The sequence below is a fragment of the Haliotis rufescens genome, unplaced genomic scaffold, assembly GCF_023055435.1.
Source record: "Haliotis rufescens isolate VD_foot unplaced genomic scaffold, xgHalRufe1.0.p SCAF_4, whole genome shotgun sequence".
Lineage (NCBI taxonomy): Eukaryota > Metazoa > Mollusca > Gastropoda > Lepetellida > Haliotidae > Haliotis > Haliotis rufescens.
In genome coordinates this window covers 18,662,037-18,684,456 of record NW_025964112.1, presented here as the reverse complement: position 1 = coordinate 18,684,456, position 22,420 = coordinate 18,662,037, and the positions used below count along the sequence as shown (strand labels likewise).

Here is a 22,420-nt window from a genome sequence, read left to right as displayed (position 1 = left end):
TGGGGTGGTGAAGGTGAACCAAGTAGTGACTTTGCAGCACCTCATAGAGACCTTTTAGCACCTCGTAGTGACTTTGTAGCTCCCATGGTATGGTTAAGTTGAACCAAGTAGACTTTGTTGCACACATGGAATAGTTATGTTGAATCAAGTAGTGACTTTGTAGCACCTTGTAGTGACTTTGTAGAACCTCATAGTAACTTTGTAGCACCCCAGGGTGACTTTGTAGCACCTCATAGTGACTTTGTAGTACCAATGGGGTGGTTATGTTGAATCAAGTAGTGACTTTGTTGCTCCCATGGGGTGGTTAAGGTGAACCAAGTAGTGACCTTGTAGCACCTCTTAGTGAATTTGTAGCACCCATGGGATAGTTAAGGTGAACCAAGTAGTGACTGTGTAGCACCGCGTAGTGACTTTGTAGCACCTCGTAGTGAATTTGTAGCACCAATGGGGTTGTTAAGTTGAACCAAGCTGTGACTTTGTTGCACACATGGGGTGGTTAAGTTGAAGCAAGTAGTGACTGTGTAGCACCTCGTATTGACTTTGTAGCACCTCGTAGTGACTTGGTAGCACCTCGTAGTGAATTTGTAGCACCCATGGGGTGGTTAAGGTGAACCAAGTAGTGACTTTGTAGCACCGCGTAGTGACATTGTAGCACCTCGTAGTGAATTTGTAGCATCCATGGGGTGGTTAACTTGCACCTCAGATGTGACTTTGTAGCACCGCATAGTGACTTTTTAGCACCTCGTAGTGACTTTGTAGCACCTCGTAGTGACTATGTTGCACACATGGGATGGTTATGTTGATTCAAGTAGTGACCAAGTTGCACACATGTGGTGGTTAAGGTGAGCCGAGTAGTGACTTTGAAGCACCTCGTAGTGACTATGTTGCACACATGGGGTGGTTAAGGTGAGCCAAGTAGTGACTTTGTAGCAACCCGTAGTGAATTAGTAGCACCCATGGGGTGGTTAAGGTGAACCAAGTAGTGACCTTGTAGTACCTTATAGTAACTATGTTGCACACATGGGGTGAGCCAAGTACCGGTAGTGACTTAATAGCACTGCGTAGTGGCTCTGTAGCACCTCATAGTGAATTTGTAGCATCCATGGGGTGGTTAACTTGCACCTCATAGTGACTTTGTAGCACCGCATAGTGATTTTGTAGCACCTCGTAGTGACTTTTAAGCACCTCGTAGTGACTTTGTAGCACCTCGTAGTGACTTTGTAGCACCTCGTAGTGAATTTGTAGCACCCATGGGGTGGTTAAGGTGAACCACCGACTTTGTAGACACATGGGGTGGTTAAGGTGAACCAAGTAGTGACCTTGTAGTACCTCATAGTGACTATGTTGCACACATGGGGTGGTTAAGGTGAGCCAAGTACCGGTAGTGACTTTGTAGCACCGGGTAGTGACTTTGTAGCACCTCATAGTGAATTTGTAGCACCTCGAAGTGACTTTGTAGCTCCCATGCTATGGTTAAGTTGAACCAAGTAGACTTTGTTGCACACATGGAATAGTTATGTTGAATCAAGTAGTGACTTTGTAGCACCTTGTAGTGACTTTGTAGAACCTCATAGTGAATTTGTAGCACCGCGAAGTGACTTTGTAGCACCTCGTAGTGAATTTGTAGCATCTATGGGGTGGTTAACTAGCACCTCAGATGTGACTTTGTAGCACCGCATAGTGACTTTGTAGCACCTCGTAGTGACTTTGTAGCACCTCGTAGTGACTTTGTAGAACCTCGTAGTGAATTTGTAGAACCCATGGGGTGGTTAAGGTGAACCAAGTAGTGACTTTGTAGCACCGCGTAGTGACATTGTAGCACCTCGTAGTGACTTTGTAGAACCTCGTAGTGAATTTGTAGCACCCATGGGGTGGTTAAGGTGAACCAAGTAGTGACTTTGTAGCACCGGGTAGTGACTTTGTAACACCGGGTAGTGACTTTGTAGCATCCATGGGGTGGTTAACTTGCACCTCATAGTGACTTTGTAGCACAGCATAGTGACTTTGTAGCACCTCATAGTGACTGTTGCACACATGGGGTGGTTAAGGTGAACCAAGTAGTGAATTTGTAGCACCGAGTAGTGACTTTTTAGCACCTCGTAGTGACTTTGTAGCACCTCATATTGAATTTGTAGCACCCATGGGGTTGTTAAGGTGAACCGCATAGTGACTTTGTAGCACCGGGTAGTGACTTTGTAGCACCGGGTAGTGACTTTGTAGCACTGGGTAGTGACTTTGTTGCACCTCATAGAGAATTTGTAGCACCCATGGGGTGGTTAACTTGCACCTCATAGTGACTTTGTAGCACCGAATAGTGACTTTGTAGTACCTCATAGTGACTATGTTGCACACATGGGGTGGTTAAGGTGAGCAAAGGAGTGACTTTGTAGCACCTTGTAGTGACTTTGTAGAACCTCATAGTGAATTTGTAGCACCGCGTAGTGACTTTGTAGCACCTCGTAGTGAATTTGTAGCATCCATGGGGTGGTTAACTTGCACCTCAGATGTGACTTTGTAGCACCGCATAGTGACTTTGTAGCACCTCGTAATGACTTTGTAGCACCTCGTAGTGACTTTGTAGAACCTCGTAGTGAATTTGTAGCACCCATGGGGTGGTTAAGGTGAACCAAGTAGTGACTTTGTAGCACCGCGTAGTGACATTGTAGCTTTCGTAGTGACTTTGTAGAACCTCGTAGTGAATTTGTAGCACCCATGGGGTGGTTAAGGTGAACCAAGTAGTGACTTTGTAGCACCGGGTAGTGACTTTGTAACACCGGGTAGTGACTTTGTAGCATCCATGGGGTGGTTAACTTGCACCTCATAGTGACTTTGTAGCACAGCCTAGTGACTTTGTAGCACCTCATAGTGAATTTGTAGCACCGAGTAGTGACTTTTTAGCACCTCGTAGTGACTTTGTAGCACCGCATAGTGACTTTGTAGCACCTCGTAGTGAATTTGTAGCACCTCGTAGTGACTTTGTAGCACCGCATAGTGACTTTGTAGCACCTCGTAGTGAATTTGTAGCACCTCGAAGTGACTTTGTAGCACCGCATAGTGACTTTGTAGCACCTCGTAGTGAATTTGTAGCACCCATGGGGTTGTTAAGGTGAACCAAGTAGTGACTTTGTAGCACCGGGTAGTGACTTTGTAGCACCGGGTAGTGACTTTGTAGCACCGGGTAGTGACTTTGTTGCACCTCATAGTGAATTTGTAGCACCCATGGGGTGGTTAACTTGCACCTCATAGTGACTTTGAAGCACCGAAAAGTGACTTTGTAGTACCTCATTGTGACTTTGTTGCACACATGGGGTGGTTAAGGTGAGCCAAGTAGTGACTTTGTAGCACCTCGTAGTGACTTTTTAGCACCGCTTTGTGACTTTTTTAGCACCTCGTTGTGACTTTGTAGCACCTCGTAGTGACTTTGTTGCACCCATGGGGTGGTTAAGGTGAACCAAGTAGTGACTTTGTAGCACCGGGTAGTGACTTTGTTGCACCGGGTAGTGACTTTGTAGCACCGGGTAGTGACTTTGTTGCACCTCATAGTGAATTTGTAGCACCCATGGGGTGGTTAACTTGCACCTCATAGTGACTTTGAAGCACCGAAAAGTGACTTTGTAGTACCTCATTGTGACTTTGTTGCACACATGGGGTGGTTAAGGTGAGCCAAGTAGTGACTTTGTAGCACCTCGTAGTGACTTTTTAGCACCGCTTTGTGACTTTTTTAGCACCTCGTTGTGACTTTGTAGCACCTCGTAGTGACTTTGTTGCACCCATGGGGTGGTTTAGGTGAACCAAGTAGTGACTTTGTAGCACCGGGTAGTGACTTTGTAGCACCTCGTAGTGAATTTGTAGCATCCATTGGGTGGTTAACTTGCACCGCATAGTGACTTTTTAGCACCTCGTAGTGACTTTTTAGCACCTCGTAGTGACTATGTTGCACATATGGGATGGTTATGTTGAATCAAGTAGTGAGTATGTTGCACACATGGGGTGGTTAAGGTGAACCAAGTAGTGACTTTGTAGCATCCCGTAGTGACTTTATAGCACCTCGTAGTGAATTTGTAGCACCCATGGGATGGTTAACTTGCACATCATAGTGACTTTGTAGCACCGCATAGTGACTTTTAAGCACCTCGTAGTGACTGTTGCACACATGGGGTGGTTAAGGTGAGCCAAGTAGTGACTTTGTAGCACCCCGTAGTGACCTTGTAGCACCTCGTAGTGAATTTGTAGCACCCATGGGGTGGTTAAGGTGAACCGACTTTGTAGCACCGTATAGTGACTTTTTAGCACCTCGTAGTGACTTTGTTGCACCCATGGGGTGGTTAAGGTGAACCAAGTAGTGACTTTGTAGCACCTTGTAGTTACTTTGTTGCACCACTGGGGTGGTTAAGGTGAACTGCATTGTGACTTTGTAGCACCTCGTAGTGAATTTTTAGCACCCATGGGGTGGTTAACTTGCACCTCGTAGTGACTTTGTTGCACCCATGGGGTGGTTAAGGTGAACCAAGTAGTGACCTTGTAGCACCTCGTAGTGACTTTGTTGCACCACTGGGGTGGTTAAGGTGAACCGCGTAGTGACTTTGTAGCACCCCGTAGTGAATTTGTAGCACCTCATAGTGACTTTGAAGCACCGCATAGTGACTTTGTAGCACCTCGTAGTGACTTTGTTGCACCCATACAAAAAATAAAATACCAAATAATCTAATACTTGCTTGTGGTCAATATCTACAGATGACAACAGCCAAACACTGACCATGACATCAACTAAGCAGATCATGTTCAAGTAGAGAGACAACAAAGAACTGAACTTTCTTTATACATTTATAAAACATGACTGTACAAGGGCTGCATTCATCTGTCCGGTGATTTAATTGAGAACACTCTTGCTGTATGATCCTCACAAACTGTAACCAAGTTGTTACCATTCCTGCAAATACAGATAACACTGTGTTACAGAACATTGCAGAATCATTGTCAGAGCACAAATAAAAACAACACTTCAGAATGAAGAGTCAGTTGGGTTTAACACTGTAGCAATATCGCAACGGAGGTCGCCAGAAACAAAACATTTTCTCTCTTAATTATGTATTTTCCATTTCCCAAATAATCAGAGACAATACTTTTGGGGGAACTTTTATTTTGATCACTGACCCTCTGATTTGCAAACCAATTGTTTCCTGAAAGAAAGGTGTCCTTGTCTTTACACAACCAAAGGGGAGTAACTCTGAAATGTTGCTAAACAAATCAATATAAAAAACTTCTGTGGCCAAACAATGAAACATCAAAACAGTAAAATATGACCGACGCCCACACTGAACCATAAGAAATACTTCCTTACATCAGGAGTTTCATTCACATCAAGCATAGTTATTATGCAGTGTGTAACTTTGTTTGTTGTTCAACACTGCAAGTCACAGGGCCTGACCACCTCCTCCATAAATAAAGTGCAGGGGACCAATTCTAACCATGAATCCCCACAAAGGAGCTATTATGCACTGAAACATCAAGGAAGAATTTACAAATGGAACATTGGTGACTTTTGTAACATCCATCAGTTTGTTGAATCTGTGTAATTTTAAATTACTATGCAGAGAAATTCTTTGTTTCGTTTGTTGTTTAATGCCATATTCATCAATATTCAAGCTACATGATGGCGGTCTGTAAATAATAGAGTCTAGATCAGACAATCCAGTGATTGACAATGGGGGTATCGATCCTTGCAATTGGGATACAATTACATGCATGAAGCAAGCCTGACCATGGATCCTCTCAGTTGCTTCTTACAACAAGCATGGGTTACTAAATATCAATTCTAACCTGGTGCATAGAAATTAAGCAGGAAAGCCAAAGAACCCTTGTCATGAATATTGAAAGTTCAAGATTTAGTGGGTCCCTAGAATCAAATACCATAGAAGTCCTCAAAGACTCCATGACCTCCCTTTAAGGTGAGGTGAAATGGGGTTTAACGTCGCATCCTGGATTATTGCACTTGTATAAACATGTGCATGCTGCTTGTACTATGCCAATGAATAGTGCTAGCCCACTGAGATACCATGCCGCAGTTAACATTAATACCACACTCAGACACAGTATACTGACTCCGAGCAGTCCTTGCCCTTTCCCCTTAATGCAGACCGCCAGACAGGGTAACAACAAGTATCATCTTTTAACGTCTTTCGGTATGACGCAGCTGAGGATTGAACCTGGACCTTCTGTTCTCCAGGCGGATGCCCTACCACGAGACCATGGAGGCGGTCGACCTCCCTTCAAACACAGCTATGTCAGTATGACTTGCAGTGATATCAAAGTCCAGTAACGAGAGGTACGATCAGACAGGAGAATGCTATCACCTGGCTCAACCAGGGGTAAATATGGTTCAAATTAAGGACGTCTGCTAATCTGTAATCAGCGTATTTAACTTTTACTGAGAAAGCTATTTTTGAAAGATATAATATTTCATGTAACTTTCTAATTGAAAAAAAGGAGGAGGTTAGTGCAAATACCCGAGAGGAAAGAGTCATAACATTCGTAGAATAGTATTTAAATGTCCAAGTGAATGTGCTGAAATCACACACTCCATAATTGGATTCCAAAACAACTTGGGGGTGTGACCTAAAGCTACTTAACTTAAACAATGCAGAGTCTACCTTCTATATAATCCATCTTGTAATCCTTAGCAGCCATATGGATAAGTCAGAAAGTTTTGCTATTTCTGTTAATCCTCAAAAAACGACATTGCATACATTGTTGAGAGTGTAGTATGACGTTTGACATTGTGAATAATTATAAGAACAATTTATGTTCTCTAATTAGTTTTATATTACTAACATCCTGTTTGGGTGCCATAAACCACCTGCTACTCTTAGTCCTATTCCACACAATGAATACCTGTCAGTGATTAATCCCCTGAGTTGACAACTACAGGAAAAGCCCTGTAATGTGATAAAAAACATCTGAGGCAGAAGCAAGGAGACTGGGTGCCAACCAGAATGTTGAAAATGTTCACTGTGTTTTTTTCGTTTTTCAAATTGATGACGTTATACTGTACTATGACGACACATAACACTATCACAGTGATGTCATAGCTTAAAGAAATGGCAGAATGCTACTCCCATTGACTTTTGGTGTTGACAATATGCGACCTCTCGTAAAAAGGAACTTCTTTCATTTTTGTTTGATATATGTCATATCTTTGATGATTGGACTTATAGACCATGAATCTTGACTCTCAGCCCTTCATCTTAATGATAGATAGGCATAAATATGTTGTGATGCACTGCCGATTCACAACAGTAAAGAGTTAGAAACAGTTACATTTGGGTATTGAGCATACTGGTTTTACAAAACCTGTGCTCAAGAAATACAACATTCTGATGCTTGCTTCCTAAAATCTGTATGATAGCCACACTAATGTAACAGTAATACGCACGCTGTGATATCGAAGTCCAGTATGGCCGCTGAGTGTCCCGTCCAGCGGGTCTCCTCCTTGCCGCTGCGAGCATCCCACATTCTGACCACTCCATCCAGACTTGCTGTGTACACCAGCGGGGATGTTTCATCCCACTTCAGCTTCACGATACCATCCTGTACAACACAGAACCACAGGTCATCAGGTATTAATGAAAAGGAAATTGTTATACCGGGTATGTTAGTGTGCATATCCCCTATCTCCACACACACACACATCTCCAAAAGTATTGGGGCAGAAAAGGTCTGAACAGATACGACTGCATCAGCTTAGGCAATTTTTACGGTCAGACATATTTTTCAATCCTTAAGTAAAATGCAAACAATGTGTGACCAATTCAACTGCATCTGCAATGGAGGGCAGATGGGCCCTGATATAGGAGAGTAGCAAGCAAGTCAAATTGATTTTTACCACTGTGAACATACTCCACATCATGTGAACCTACTCCAAGATCATTTACCAGTCATTGTGTTCTTGTTCCAAGAACTGAACAGTTCATTGCGATGACCAACAATACATTCTACTCACGGCATGGACACACTGGTGTCTGACTACATGTGTGGCAATGTCCCAGATGCTCATCACACCGCCCAGCGTTCCTGTTGCTGCGTAGTTCCCCCTGAAACATATACATCTTAGTTACCAGTTATCATATCAAATTCATCCATCTACTTCAGTAGAACTGTTAAAATATCACATCCATCTACTTCAGTAGAACTAAATATCCTATCCATCAATCCATTTCAGTAGAAATGTCAAAATAACATATATACCTGTCTATTTTGGTAGAACTGTCAAAATAACATACATGTATATACCTGTCTATTTTGGTAGAACTGTCAAAATGTCATATTCATCTATCTATCTCAGTAGAACTGCCAAAATATCATATATACCTGTCTCTCTTGGTAGAACTTTCAAAATGTCATATTCATCCATCTATCTCAGTAGAACTGCAAAAATATCATATATACCTGTCTATCTTGGTAGAACTGTCAAAATGTCATATTCATCCATCTATCTCAGGAGAACTGCCAAAATATCACATATACCTGTCTATCTTGGTAGAACTGTCAAAATGTCTTAATCATCTATCTATTTCAGTAGAACAGTCAAAATGTCTTAATCATCTATCTATTTCAGTAGAACTGTCAAAATGTCATATCCATCCAACTCAGTAGAACTGTCAAAATATCACATCCACTCATCTTGGCACAACAGCAAAATTATCATATCCAGCTGTCTATAGAACAGTAGAACAGTCAAAATGTCATATTCATCAATGTATCACAGCAGAGCTTACAAAATATCACATCAATCTACTTCAGTACAACTGTCAAAATATCATATCATTCTATCTCAGCAGAACTTTCAAAATATCACATCCATCTACTTCAGTAGAACTTTCAAAATATCATATCCTTCCAACTCAGTAGAATTGTCAAAATATCATATCCTTCCAACTCAGTAGAATTGTCAAAATATTATATCCTTCTAACTCAGTAGAACTGTCAAAATATCACATATACCTGTCTATCTTGGTAGAACTGACAAAATGTCATATTCATCCATCTATCTCAGTAGAACTGTCAAAATGTCATATTCATCCATCCATCTCAGTAGAACTGTCAAAATGTCATATTCATCCATCCATCTCAGTAGAACTGTCAAAATGTCATATTCATCCATCCATCTCAGTAGAACTGTCAAAATGTCATATTCATCCATCCATCTCAGTAGAACTGTCAAAATGTCATATTCATCCATCCATCTCAGTAGAACTGTCAAAATGTCATATTCATCCATCCATCTCAGTAGAACTGTCAAAATGTCATATTCATCCATCCATCTCAGTAGAACTGTCAAAATGTCATATTCATCCATCCATCTCAGTAGAACTGTCAAAATGTCATATTCATCCATCCATCTCAGTAGAACTGTCAAAATGTCATATTCATCCATCCATCTCAGTAGAACTGTCAAAATGTCATATTCATCCATCCATCTCAGTAGAACTGTCAAAATGTCATATTCATCCATCCATCTCAGTAGAACTGCCAAAATGTCATATTCATCCATCCATCTCAGTAGAACTGTCAAAATGTCATATTCATCCATCCATCTCAGTAGAACTGTCAAAATGTCATATTCATCCATCCATCTCAGTAGAACTGACAAAATGTCATATTCATCCATCCATCTCAGTAGAACTGTCAAAATGTCATATTCATCCATCCATCTCAGTAGAACTGTCAAAATGTCATATTCATCCATCCATCTCAGTAGAACTGTCAAAATGTCATATTCATCCATCCATCTCAGTAGAACTGTCAAAATGTCATATTCATCCATCCATCTCAGTAGAACTGTCAAAATGTCATATTCATCCATCCATCTCAGTAGAACTGTCACAATAGGTTGGGTCTATGTGCCAACATCAGAGACATGCATTAGACACAGGCTTATACCAAGTGCAGAGTTGTGCTTGTTCAGCAATGTTCAGATAAGGCCATAATAAACTGATTATTATTATGGGTTAATACTTACACACTAGACAGCCCCACGCTTTCCACTGAATTTTCATCTTCTGCTGATCCAATGCGATGACTAGAACAATCATAGGTAGATATCACCTGAAACATACCACCGACTTTTGTTACAACGGAAACAGTCTAGTTTGTTATCTTAACTGCTCCAGTCATCAAAATCCTGATAAACACAAATATTATCCGATAATTAATTATCATCAGATAATTAAACAGTGTTGATGAAAACGAAAAATTTAAGTAATGGGTGTAACGACATATACAATATATGTATCTTGATATTAAGGTTGTGATACAATAGCGACATACATACACTTGCCACTTGTTACGTTTGGAATAACAAACGTTCAGACAAACCATTTTAGTACACTTCCATCAATGTGGCTAACAATGGATAGAGAATGTATGTACATATCATCATAAAATACCATTAATACAGTTCATTTTCATACCTTTTTTATAGGTTTTCTCTTATACAAATGTATCACTTTTGTATTGAACCTGTTGATTTGTAACATAGCAAAATGAAGCAGTGACGCATTACAACTCTATCTTAAAGATAGTCATCAAGTCATTCTAAAAGCCTGGAAGACCTACAGGAACATGTGACCTTTTTACATCACAATGGATGGAATTCCTTTCAAACTATTAACTGAGGAAACACTGTACTGCCCTTTGTATCTTTTACACGAAGCCTACAACCCCAAACTGTTTATGAAGTTATTGCTTGATGGAAACCATTAAAGGGGAAGTGTACACGCAAAAATCACTTTCTTTCTTTTTCTAAACAAAACGCAATTTTAGAATTAATTAGTATCTGTGTCTGAAAATATACACTCATTTTTTTCACAGTGAAAGTAGGAAGCTCACAATAGTGTGAAAATGATATGCCGTTATGAGGCCTTCGTTTTTCGAGCTAAACAGGCCTGAGTTATCCCCCTTAGATTATGACGTAATTGGTGCCAATTCAACTGGGTCCCTGTCTATTCTCAACGCAAAAGATATCAAGTACCAGTTTGCGGTAAAACAACATGGCCTACGACACACTCCGGCGCAGTGGTGACTCAACATAACACTATGCTGGCTGGCATCTGAGACGCTAGAACCTAGACCTACACCACGTGAAGCGGCTCTAACAAAGCATGATGACGTCATAATGTTTATCAATTGGCACCAATGACGTCATATTGCAAGGGGCATAAGCCATGGTGTTTTTGTTGTGGAAATAGAACACTTGGTAAATGTGAAAAATATAAATCGTTTTAATGCGAAAAATATGTTAATTAATTGTGATATTTTTATATTTTTGTCTATGACACTTCTTGGTTAACACTTTTAATGTGGAAAAAGTACAAGAAAAATAGGTTAATTTCCGTGTGAACTTGCCCTTTAAAGTATCTATTTCGACTTCTGCATTGAGGCCCTGCTTATCCAGAATAAGGAACAGAAACACTGAAACTTGTGAGCTCTACAGAGATTTTTAACTTATGGAAAGAGATTGTTTAATCTTCAGTCTTACCTTTCCCGTTGTAGCAGTGACAAGTTTGGCTGTCATGTCCGTGGAGCCGCTCATTAAAAGGGAGTTGTCCTTGCTGCTGTGCAGCGACACCACAGATGAATTATGGCTGTCGTTACCTGCAACGCATCGTCTGACATGCATGAAATACTCGCATCCCCACCAAAGCATGATGTACAATGCGAAACTATCTTCTTTGAAAATAACATATGCCATTTCCGCTTACCCCTTTCAAAATTCATGTTTTCACCTTGGATGAAGTTGATATTGTAAGGAAAACTATTTAGTAACTCTACAATAGCACAAGTTCTGCTGTTATATAAATAATAACACACAAGAGTTGTGATAACGTGCAAATTAATTACAGAAAAAGGGCAACAACTCTGTCAATTATGTTTCGATAAACTAATTTCCACACTGGATGTGAATGTAGTAGGGACTGGTCTTTTATCATGGGATGATCAGCTTGTGAAAGGGGGATCGGGTGGTTCTCAAAATGGTCTTAGAACGGACTGTATTCTATTTTGCTGACACAAACCCCCCACCCCCATTTTATGTAACATATTATCATGCCTTTCCAATACATGTAACACTCCTGCTCCCCCTTCAGCATACCGGGTAAGTCTGATAAATTTTCATGAAGCCCCCTCAATCTAACCGGCCCTCCTCCCCTATAATAAATGACCAGTCCCTTCAATCATAAAAGTCCCAAGCATAATATTTTGACAGTATCACAAACAGGTTTCCTTCTGTCCTGCTAACGCCATGGTATAATGTGCAAGTCTGATTGCCGACAAGCAAGGAATAGAACTCTTTTAACTCCTGTAATCCAACAAGTCTAATTTTGCAGTATAAATTTCTCATTATAAAAAATGAATTTCAGAACTATTTCCTGCATTTTTTCCTGTTATCCAGCTCATGGGGTTTTAACAGACTGAAGGACAAATTGATGTATAGAAGCAAGAAATCTGCATTCCACTGATTCGGAGGGGAGAAAAACAAACATTCCATATTACATTTGTTTGTTTGCGTAACACCGCATCAGCAACATGCCATCTGGACCAGACAATTTAGTGATTGATATTATGAGCAACAAAATTCACACTGTCGGGGTACGATGACAAGCCAGTCCAGAATGTCTGACCACCTGATCCATGGACCTCTCTCACGACCAGCATAGATTGATGGGGACCCAAATCCCCACGAAGGACTCCATATTATGAAAACTAGTTACCGAGTAGAGAGCATTATTCAATCCATTTCAGAGCTTGGGACACCAAGAATTGACTTCACATCCTACACCCATGTTGGGAATAAAATCCAAATCTTCTGCTTGACAAGCCCACAGTTTATCCATTTGGCTATGGCTTGAACCACCGCTACAGTAACATATTCATCTTAGATAAACCATGACAAAATTTATTGAAATGGACCTGTGATCCTTTTCATACAGTAGTTCTCTGTGGCATTACCTGTGATAGTGTGTTGACATTCTCCCGTCTTCAGATCCCATATTTTGATTATACCATCTTCGTATCCAACACAGGCTCGTTTCCCTAAACAACCACAAACAGTTCACTCACTTTAGAAATGATGTTGGGACCTCGTAATTCACAATGTAACAGCACACTGATCTAATGGCAGTCCATGCATATATTTGCAGCATTATCCCCTATCCGTGTTTTTTTGCAGATCTAATACAATAGATTAATACTGCTACTTTTGGTGATATACTAAGATTAAACATCCATGATTGGAGGTTCTGATTACGTGTAATATCCCAAGATCATTCTCAATCATAAAGCATCCAAAATGTATTAATTTGATAACCATGTTGACTTTTGAGACTATCTTACAATGAAAACTCTGTATTACCTCATACAAAGAATATCAAAATGGACTTTTTTCCTTACATCAACTGAAACTTTTGCAGCCTTAACTGTTTCTTGTAACTGCAGCAAGCTGTTCTAACTCACCATCCGGCATGACAACCCCACTGATGGCACCTGCACCATGGCCAATGAATGTCTTGCAGTCACCTCCTGGTATCTTCCACATCCACACCTGCCCATCCACTGTACCCACCAGGAGGACATGGGCGCCATGGTGCCACTGCAACCACTGCAGACACAACAACAACCTTACTATATCCAATGGAAACCAATATACCAACCTACGAACTATTTGACAGTTGAAAATTTTCAAAATGGGTAAAGATCATTTAGGGAGGGCTACACACATCAATGGTGTAGTTTGTGTGTAGAATCTTGACTCAAAATATACAAATGGGCAGTATATCAGAGTGGCAGAGCTTGCGGCAGCATTTACACAAGATTTGAACTTGCACAGTTCAAAGCGTTCATATTCAACAAAACCAACACAATAAGAAATTCATTTCTTCAATGTATGCAGTGGGTTGGGAGGATACAAAATGAAAACGTTTCACCATTTACATTTGACTTGTTATACAAAAAGAATGACCTTGACATTGAGAAGATGTCAGAGAGACATTCACCTACACATGCAGTATCTCCTTGACATTGTGTGAGAATGACTTACTTCCACATCTTCTGCCTCAAATGACCACACCTCTTCCTTTGTGTCCACCCTCCACACCTTGATCAACCCACTCAGATCTGCGGTTGCCACGTACATACTGTCATGACTCCAACCCACACTAGTGACAGAGTCCTTGTGACCTGGTGACCATACACCAATACATTCATACAACGGCTGTCTGACATTTAAGCCAATGTGTACACAAGAATCATCCAGAAAGTAATTTTATGAAAGAGGAAAATAATCTCGACAAATTCAGTCAATTTCTACTGCATGTAAGAATGTGACCATAACATAAGGAAGAGAATATATGGATGTCAACTTCTTTATTATGAGGAACACAACGTTTCGGAGCATATGCTTACTCCATCAGGTGATGAAGGAGTAGGTATATACTCCGAAACATTGTGTTCCTCACAATAAAGAAGTTGACATCCATAAATTCTCTTCCTTATGTGTATCACTTCTAAATGCCTTTCAAAGATGAGATCATAACATATTGATCACTAATTTATTTCATTCTTTATGTATCTTATTTTGTAGGGTCTTTGTCTATTATATTTACTATATATTCAGCTTTCAAACACAATACTTTGTGTAAACCTTGTAAAAATATCTTACAAAATGAACCTTACCTGTACATTCAAGGACGACATGGCCAGTCTCCATGTTCCACACTATAGCCTTGTCATCTTGACCTCCAGTCACAGCCAGGGTACAAGTTTTGGGGTCAACTCTCACACAAAACACAGAATCTGCAAGAAATGAGGAAAGTGATAAATAAACAAGTGCTATTCAGTACTGTTGAAAGGACTCTTTCCAATAACTGTTTTTTTTATACAACAGGGGAAGGACCATCCCCAGACAAAACTAAATCACCGAAGCATAGTGCTTGGAGCCAAAGAGCTCTTCTCTCTCCCTGTCAACATATCCAATCTATGTTGGAGTTTCTTTACCATTGCCTACTGAAGTTTTCAACAGATAGTTAAGAGACCTAAAAACCTTCATCTGAGCTTTGGATGAGTAAATCCTGAAATATGATGAACAAATCAAATTTGTCATCTGGCCATTAAACAAAGTTTAACACGATCCAAGGATCTGCATAGCTAATAACTACTTCTTAAAGACTATTTTATAGTGTGAGTGCGGCAATCAAGACACAGTATACTGACTCTGAGCCGACCAGTCCTCATTTTAGCCCCTTAAAGGGGAAGTGTACACGCAAAAATCACTTTCTTTCTTTTTCTAAACAAAACGCAATTTTAGAATTAGTTAGTATCCGTGTTTGAAAATATACGCTCATTTTTTTCACAGTGAAAGTAGGAAGCTCACAATAGTATTAAAATGATATGTCGTTATGAGGCCTTCGTTTTACGAGCGAAATAGGCCTGAGTTATCCCCCTTAGATTATGACGTAATTGGTGCCAATTCAACTGGGTCCCTGTCTATTCTCAACGCAAAAGATATCAAGGACCAGTTTGCGGTAAAACAACATGGTCTACGACACACTCCGGCGCAGTGGTGACTCAGCATAACACAATTCTGGCTGGCATCTGAGACGCTAGAATCACAAAACTGTACCTACACCACGTGAAGCGGCTCTAACAAAGCATGATGACGTCATAATGTTTATCAATTGGCACCAATGACGTCATATTGCAAGGGGCATAAGCCATGGTGTTTTTGTTATGGAAATAGAACACTTGGTAAATGTGAAAAATATAAATCGTTTTAATGCAAAAAATATGTTAATTAAATATGATGTTTTTATATTTTTGTCTATGACACTTCTATGTTAACACTTTTAATGTGGAAAAAGTACAAGAAAAATAGGTTAATTTCCGTGTGAACTTGCCCTTTAATGCCGAGCACCAGGCAAGGTAACAACAAGTATAAGCTCTTAACATATTTTGGTACAATGCGGTAGGGATCAAACCCCCCAAACATTTGCTCTCGGGGCAGATTCTCTACCAATAGGCCACGCAGGCGGTCTCTTAAAGAGTAAAGAGTCAGATGAATCATTACCCACTAAAAAAGATAAGAAATAAAATGATGACTGAAATAACGGAAGAAATTGTCTTGGATTTGAATAGCTTACAAATAATAAGCATAACACGAGTAAGGAAGTGTTTTTTATTAGGTCAGATGAATGCCAAGCCTTCATAATGTTCATGTTGCCTTATATCAAAGTAATAGAAGGTATGGGATAATGACCTTTGTGTTCCTTGAAAACAATATCAGCATCGTCAACATCGGCAACAATACCAGTGGCAGCTGCACCCTCTCCATCCACCTCCATTCCATCATTGTCATCATCTAGGAAAACATTTTCAATTTCTTATATGATAAAAATCACATAGAAAAAAGTACAGATATTATGATCTCACATGATTATTTACTGAACAAGATATCATTAACCTAGAATGGTCTTCAGAAATTCTACGAATTTGTATACTGAACTGTGGTCCAAACTTCCTGCCCATCCCCATAAACCCTGATCGTGGTAATGTTTCGACCTCTTGAGGTCTGATACATGTATATTCTGATCGTTTTCGACAGATGTGATATCCGAATATCCAAACTACTGCTATTTACCAAATTTCGGTTTTAGTTATAACTACCAAGTGAAATATGATCAAACACCTTGGTATGTAAAAAAAATCCCCATCTCGAAAATTGAACAAACCGTCTGAATCTGGGGGTGGAACGTTATCATCGAGATCAATTACGTCGACAACATCTTCAAGATTTAAAGCAAACTTTTCAAAATCCTCTTCGTCAATTTCTTCGAAATTCTGGCCACTCATTGCACTTGTGACTGTGTATTACGATGTATTATGGCGATTATTTCCTCCTGACATGTGTTATGATTCAATACTTCCGGTTCACGAAAATATTACCTTACAGTCAGAAGAACGCTTCCGGAACTTTCCGAGGCATGTCGATACCACAACAGTACATAACAACACCTATTTAGGCCACGACGTAGCGTCAGTTTTACCATGCGCTTTTCTAAAGTGTCTAAAATATACGTCGGATGGTATGTTTGGATAAAGCTTACATTTCTTGTTCCATTAATAATATGACATCGCAGTACGATCCGGTGATTTGATAAGGGAGATAACTGTGTAAAACGATAGCATGAAAATATCTAAATTAATTTCTTAAAATTCAACATGAGCGATTAGTGTTCTAAATATTTGACAGTGGAAACCAATTGGGGACTTTGACTGCATCTATGTAATAAATACATATGGAAATGACACTTTTCTTCAGCAAACAAATATTTGACCTTCAACTCAATGTTGCCTGCACGAGCAAAGACTTGAAAGAGAACATGGGCTCTTGGTGAACGAGTGAGAAAGTTTGTATAAAACGCAGCTTTGAACAGTATTACAGTTATATCATAGCGTTTCAGTTTAATGTGAGAGCAACTAACAAAGTATCCAAATGGTGCTGACAAACCTAGACACATATTCAGGGCAAACATATATTTTGAACCTCAGGTGACTGCATGTCCAGTTATCAAACCACTAGTAGAGATAAAATGTATGTACATTATTTCATTAATATTATGAAATACCAAAAACTAACCGACCTGTTTTTCACATAGATCTTTAAAAAATAATAAAGCATGATCTGCAATATGTTTATTGTCAAATAACACATGGGGAATTGTTAATGGAGTACTACTACTAGACTACCATTTAGTCTCTGAAATCTTATATTACACAATATCCTTCTTGACTCTAAAAATAAATAAAAATTCCCTATGTTGATTTCAGAATGGAGCTAGCTTGAGCTGGCTAGACTTGCTTTTGTATGCATTTCTAGGTTATTTTTTTTCCATAAAATAAATATATTCCATGGTCATGGTGCAGGACTAATGGAGTACATACAGTGATAAGTTATGATTCGTTGACACATGACATTGTTCAAAGTTAAGGGGGGTCCTTGAGGTCTTTTTTTATGGAATTTGAATCTGGAGACCCCTAATCTTTAACTTTTAACATTTGGGTTGTGACATGGACCCCTTAGATTGCTGTATTTTGAATATTGGCTTTGGCACAATAGAATAAACTATCAAATAAAAATTGTGATTCAGTGGGATAGTCCCATTAAAACACTGACTAACACTTAAGGCGAACCAACTGTTGAACAAGTGAACTGTGATAAATTACCGATAAACATACCTTGAAATGTCACTTGTGTTCATAAATGTAGATTTTTTTGTGCACTTTTTTTGTTTATGAAATTATCCTACCCAATATGTATTGCATACCAGTGTTTCATTATGCATATTGTATTGCATCTCCAAATAAATGTATTGCCAATTTATTTCATATTTTCATTTGAAATAATTTTGAACTCAAATAACCTCTTCTGGCTGATCTGTCAGACACCACTGTTAAGTTTAACTTTTGTCATATGGAATATATTGCATGAGAAACTCGAAAAAAGTGAGTTTGTAAACCAAACAGTTCTTAAATCACAATGCATCATTATTCAATGTGAAAATATACATTTGTTTAACTACTTTCATTGCACATCTTGACATCGTAATGAAACCCTTTCTTGTATATTTTTGTTTATGTATTTTGTACAATGTATCAAACAGATAGCGTGTTTAGTCATGAAGAGTAATTCTAAATTGCTGGATCAACATTTGAAATGTCTCCCAGAAGCCATTCCCCTTCACATAAAAACTATAAAAAAATTTTTAAAGAAATTAATTTTTCTAGTGCAGACAGGACAGAGGTCAAATACCCATGTATATATTCAAAACTTAATTGTAACTTATGTTTATGTTGTCTATCCCACTTTTTATAATTAATCTCGCCATGTTCATATTTTTTTTCTTCTGAAGTGTTGACCTGTCATTCCTCATCACAAAAGAAGTTTGTTTTGGTAATATAGAATTGTAACTTCCCACCTTGACTAATTTTGTTTGTTTAGTATAGGTCACAGTGTCGTCTTTAGTTGATGTTTCTCTTTTCATGCATTTGATTATGCTTTATGTTAAGGCTTTCTGTTAATAAGGTATCATTTCAGCTAAATGTGTACATGTATGTAGACAAGTTAAGATTTATCTGGAAACTAGGGCTGGGACAGGTAACTTGGGTACTTGGGCCGGTGGGTACTGAGTAGGACCCGGGTTCCCACAGTACTACCCGGACCTGTGGTTAGTCACGTGATATATTGTTTCATAACAAAAATTCACTATGACTACATGGTCACACAAGTCACTAATGTTTGCATTTCTTCAAGACTATAACGCATTCCTTCAGACTTATATATGTTTGAATAAAGATAAAACTTCAGTCAACTTCAGTGTGTATGCATGACCAGATTTTTTTATATGTGTATCTAAATACATTTTGCTCAGGCTACTGTCAAACTATTCCCAATCGGACATTTTGTACCTATCTCTTGAAACCAACAGCAGGTACCTGGGTAGGGTCGGTTAATAGGGTTGTTGCTACCCAGGTAGTAAATTAGGACTCGTCCCAGCCCTACTGTAAACCAGTTTGTATTAGACAATACGTTGATATAAATTTGTACATCTTACAGTGCAGACTGAAGCCTATAGTTTACAGACATTCAAGGTGTGCAGTTTTTTGTAAGATTTACATGTGTGCAGAAAGTTAAGGTCAGTCCCAAACTACACTTGAACACAAATTGCCATACAGAAACTGAAAGATATTAGGTGCTTAAACATCTGTTTCAACACCCTTGTATCTTGAGACTGAAAAACAGAGCCTACTTCTATAATCTTTGCACTCTTCCTTGTTCCAGGGCCACGATCATAGCAGTTGGCATTGCAGGCTTTGCTATGGCTCGACAGTCCGTAGTAGGCAATCGTGCAGAAATTATGAGAAGGAAACAGAGCATTCGAGACTTTGTCATTGCTGAACGTGAAGCCGAGGACAACTAATGTGGAAAACATAGTGAAGACTGTTGTGACCTGACATCATGCCTGTGTATCTTCTCTGAAGAGAAGGCACTTGGTAACAAATTGAGACTTCATTGCAACATTTAAAACGGAGGCATTCAAGATGACTGAAAGTGTTCACATCTGTGGTAGTCATGGAGACTTAATTGTTAGTGTTTCTACATCCATGTTTATAGGCCAGATTGTTGTGTGTCATGTTTGTGAGTAAGTGTGACTATTGTCATGGAATAAATCTTTTCATTGATCATTGTTGACTACTTTTAGATTATTGTTTTATCATGATTAGATTCCTCTTCTCACTTCTAATAACTAGTCTGTTTGTTGTTCCAAGTTGCAGTCAGCAATATTCCAGCTATTTCACAGCTTCCTATAAACAATGATAAACAATTAAGTCGGGGACAGGCATGGCACACCAGTGGTTGATCACATGATTAAATCTGCCTCCCAATCCCATGTTCGAGGTAGAGTAATCACTTTCTAATTTTCATGTGGATTTTCACAATTTCATTTAAGTTGCTTCTTCTGATTTGGATGTGTGGTGATATTTCAGGTTTGCTTGTTATAAAATTGGCCACACAGGCCACCTAGTATGAATTGTACTTGGATGGCTTCCCTTTCTGACAATGGCTGAAATAACCTTGACTCAAATTGCTCTTATATGCCCTGTGATTTGGGGTCATGTAATATTGATGTGTGATGTAAGGAGGATGTCTCTGCAAGGAATTATGGATTGTGTGTTTTGTAAGCAACAACATGGAAATCTTTCAGAACAGAACAATCACCAAACTGGGACAGTTATTCCACTCAGTCTGTCTGACTACCACAGTCTGTGTTTGTGATAGCTGTGACTTAGTAATCACGGAACAATCACCAAACTGGGACAGTTATTCCACTCAGTCTGTCTGACTACCACAGTCTGTGTTTGTGATAGCTGTGACTTAGTAATCATGGAACAATCACCAAACTGGGACAGTTATTCCACTCAGTCTGTCTGACTACCACAGTCTGTGTTTGTGATAGCTGTGACTTAGTAATCACGGAACAATCACCAAACTGGGACAGTTATTCCACTCAGTCTGTCTGACTACCACAGTCTGTGTTTGTGATAGCTGTGACTTAGTAATCACGGAACAATCACCAAACTGGGACAGTTATTCCACTCAGTCTGTCTGACTACCATAGTCTGTGTTTGTGATAGCTGTGACTTAGTAATCACGGAACAATCACCAAACTGGGACAGTTATTCCACACAGTCTGTCTGACTACCACAGTCTGTGTTTGTGATAGCTGTGACTTAGTAATCATGGAACAATCACCAAACTGGGACAGTTATTCCACTCAGTCTGTCTGACTACCACAGTCTGTGTTTGTGATAGCTGTGACTTAGTAATCACGGAACAATCACCAAACTGGGACAGTTATTCCACTCAGACTGTCTGACTACCACAGTCTGTGTTTGTGATAGCTGTGACTTAGTAATCACGGAACAATCACCAAACTGGGACAGTTATTCCACTCAGTCTGTCTGACTACCACAGTCTGTGTTTGTGATAGCTGTGACTTAGTAATCACGGAACAATCACCAAACTGGGACAGTTATTCCACTCAGTCTGTCTGACTACCACAGTCTGTGTTTGTGATAGCCTGTGACTTAGTAATCACGGAACAATCACCAAACTGGGACAGTTATTCCACTCAGTCTGTCTGACTACCATAGTCTGTGTTTGTGATAGCTGTGACTTAGTAATCATGGAACAATCACCAAACTGGGACAGTTATTCCACTCAGTCTGTCTGACTACCACAGTCTGTGTTTGTGATAGCCTGTGACTTAGTAATCACGGAACAATCACCAAACTGGGACAGTTATTCCACTCAGTCTGTCTGACTACCATAGTCTGTGTTTGTGATAGCTGTGACATAGTAATCACGGAACAATCACCAAACTGGGACAGTTATTCCACTCAGTCTGTCTGACTACCACAGTCTGTGTTTGTGATAGCTGTGACTTAGTAATCATTGAACAATCACCAAACTGGGACAGTTATTCCACTCAGTCTGTCTGACTACCATAGTCTGTGTTTGTGATAGCTGTGACTTAGTAATCATTGAACAATCACCAAACTGGGACAGTTATTCCACTCAGTCTGTCTGACTACCATAGTCTGTGTTTGTGATAGCTGTGACTTAGTAATCATTGAACAATCACCAAACTGGGACAGTTATTCCACTCAGTCTGTCTGACTACCATAGTCTGTGTTTGTGATAGCTGTGACTTAGTAATCATTGAACAATCACCAAACTGGGACAGTTATTCCACTCAGTCTGTCTGACTACCATAGTCTGTGTTTGTGATAGCTGTGACTTAGTAATCAT

At 39.5% G+C, this 22,420-nt stretch overlaps 1 protein-coding gene and 1 long non-coding RNA gene across 2 annotated transcripts; one reads left to right on the top strand and one right to left on the bottom strand.

Annotated features, from left to right (window-relative positions):
* Positions 1-4,813: 4,813 nt before the first annotated feature.
* Positions 4,814-16,985, bottom strand: LOC124132102 (angio-associated migratory cell protein-like). Its single transcript, XM_046495735.2, has 11 exons — positions 16,779-16,985; positions 16,307-16,408; positions 14,728-14,847; positions 14,093-14,232; positions 13,510-13,654; positions 13,006-13,089; positions 11,537-11,652; positions 10,019-10,104; positions 8,000-8,090; positions 7,433-7,587; positions 4,814-4,930 (listed from the first exon to the last, which is right to left on the bottom strand). Exons 1-11 carry the CDS (start codon positions 16,897-16,899, stop codon positions 4,855-4,857), a joined length of 1,236 nt encoding a protein of 411 aa, XP_046351691.1. The 5' UTR covers positions 16,900-16,985; the 3' UTR covers positions 4,814-4,854.
* A 9-nt stretch (positions 16,986-16,994) lies between these two features.
* Positions 16,995-20,292, top strand: LOC124132103. The gene is made up of 2 exons (XR_006860757.2): positions 16,995-17,132; positions 19,889-20,292. It is a non-coding gene; the product is annotated as an uncharacterized LOC124132103 (long non-coding RNA).
* Positions 20,293-22,420: the final 2,128 nt, after the last annotated feature.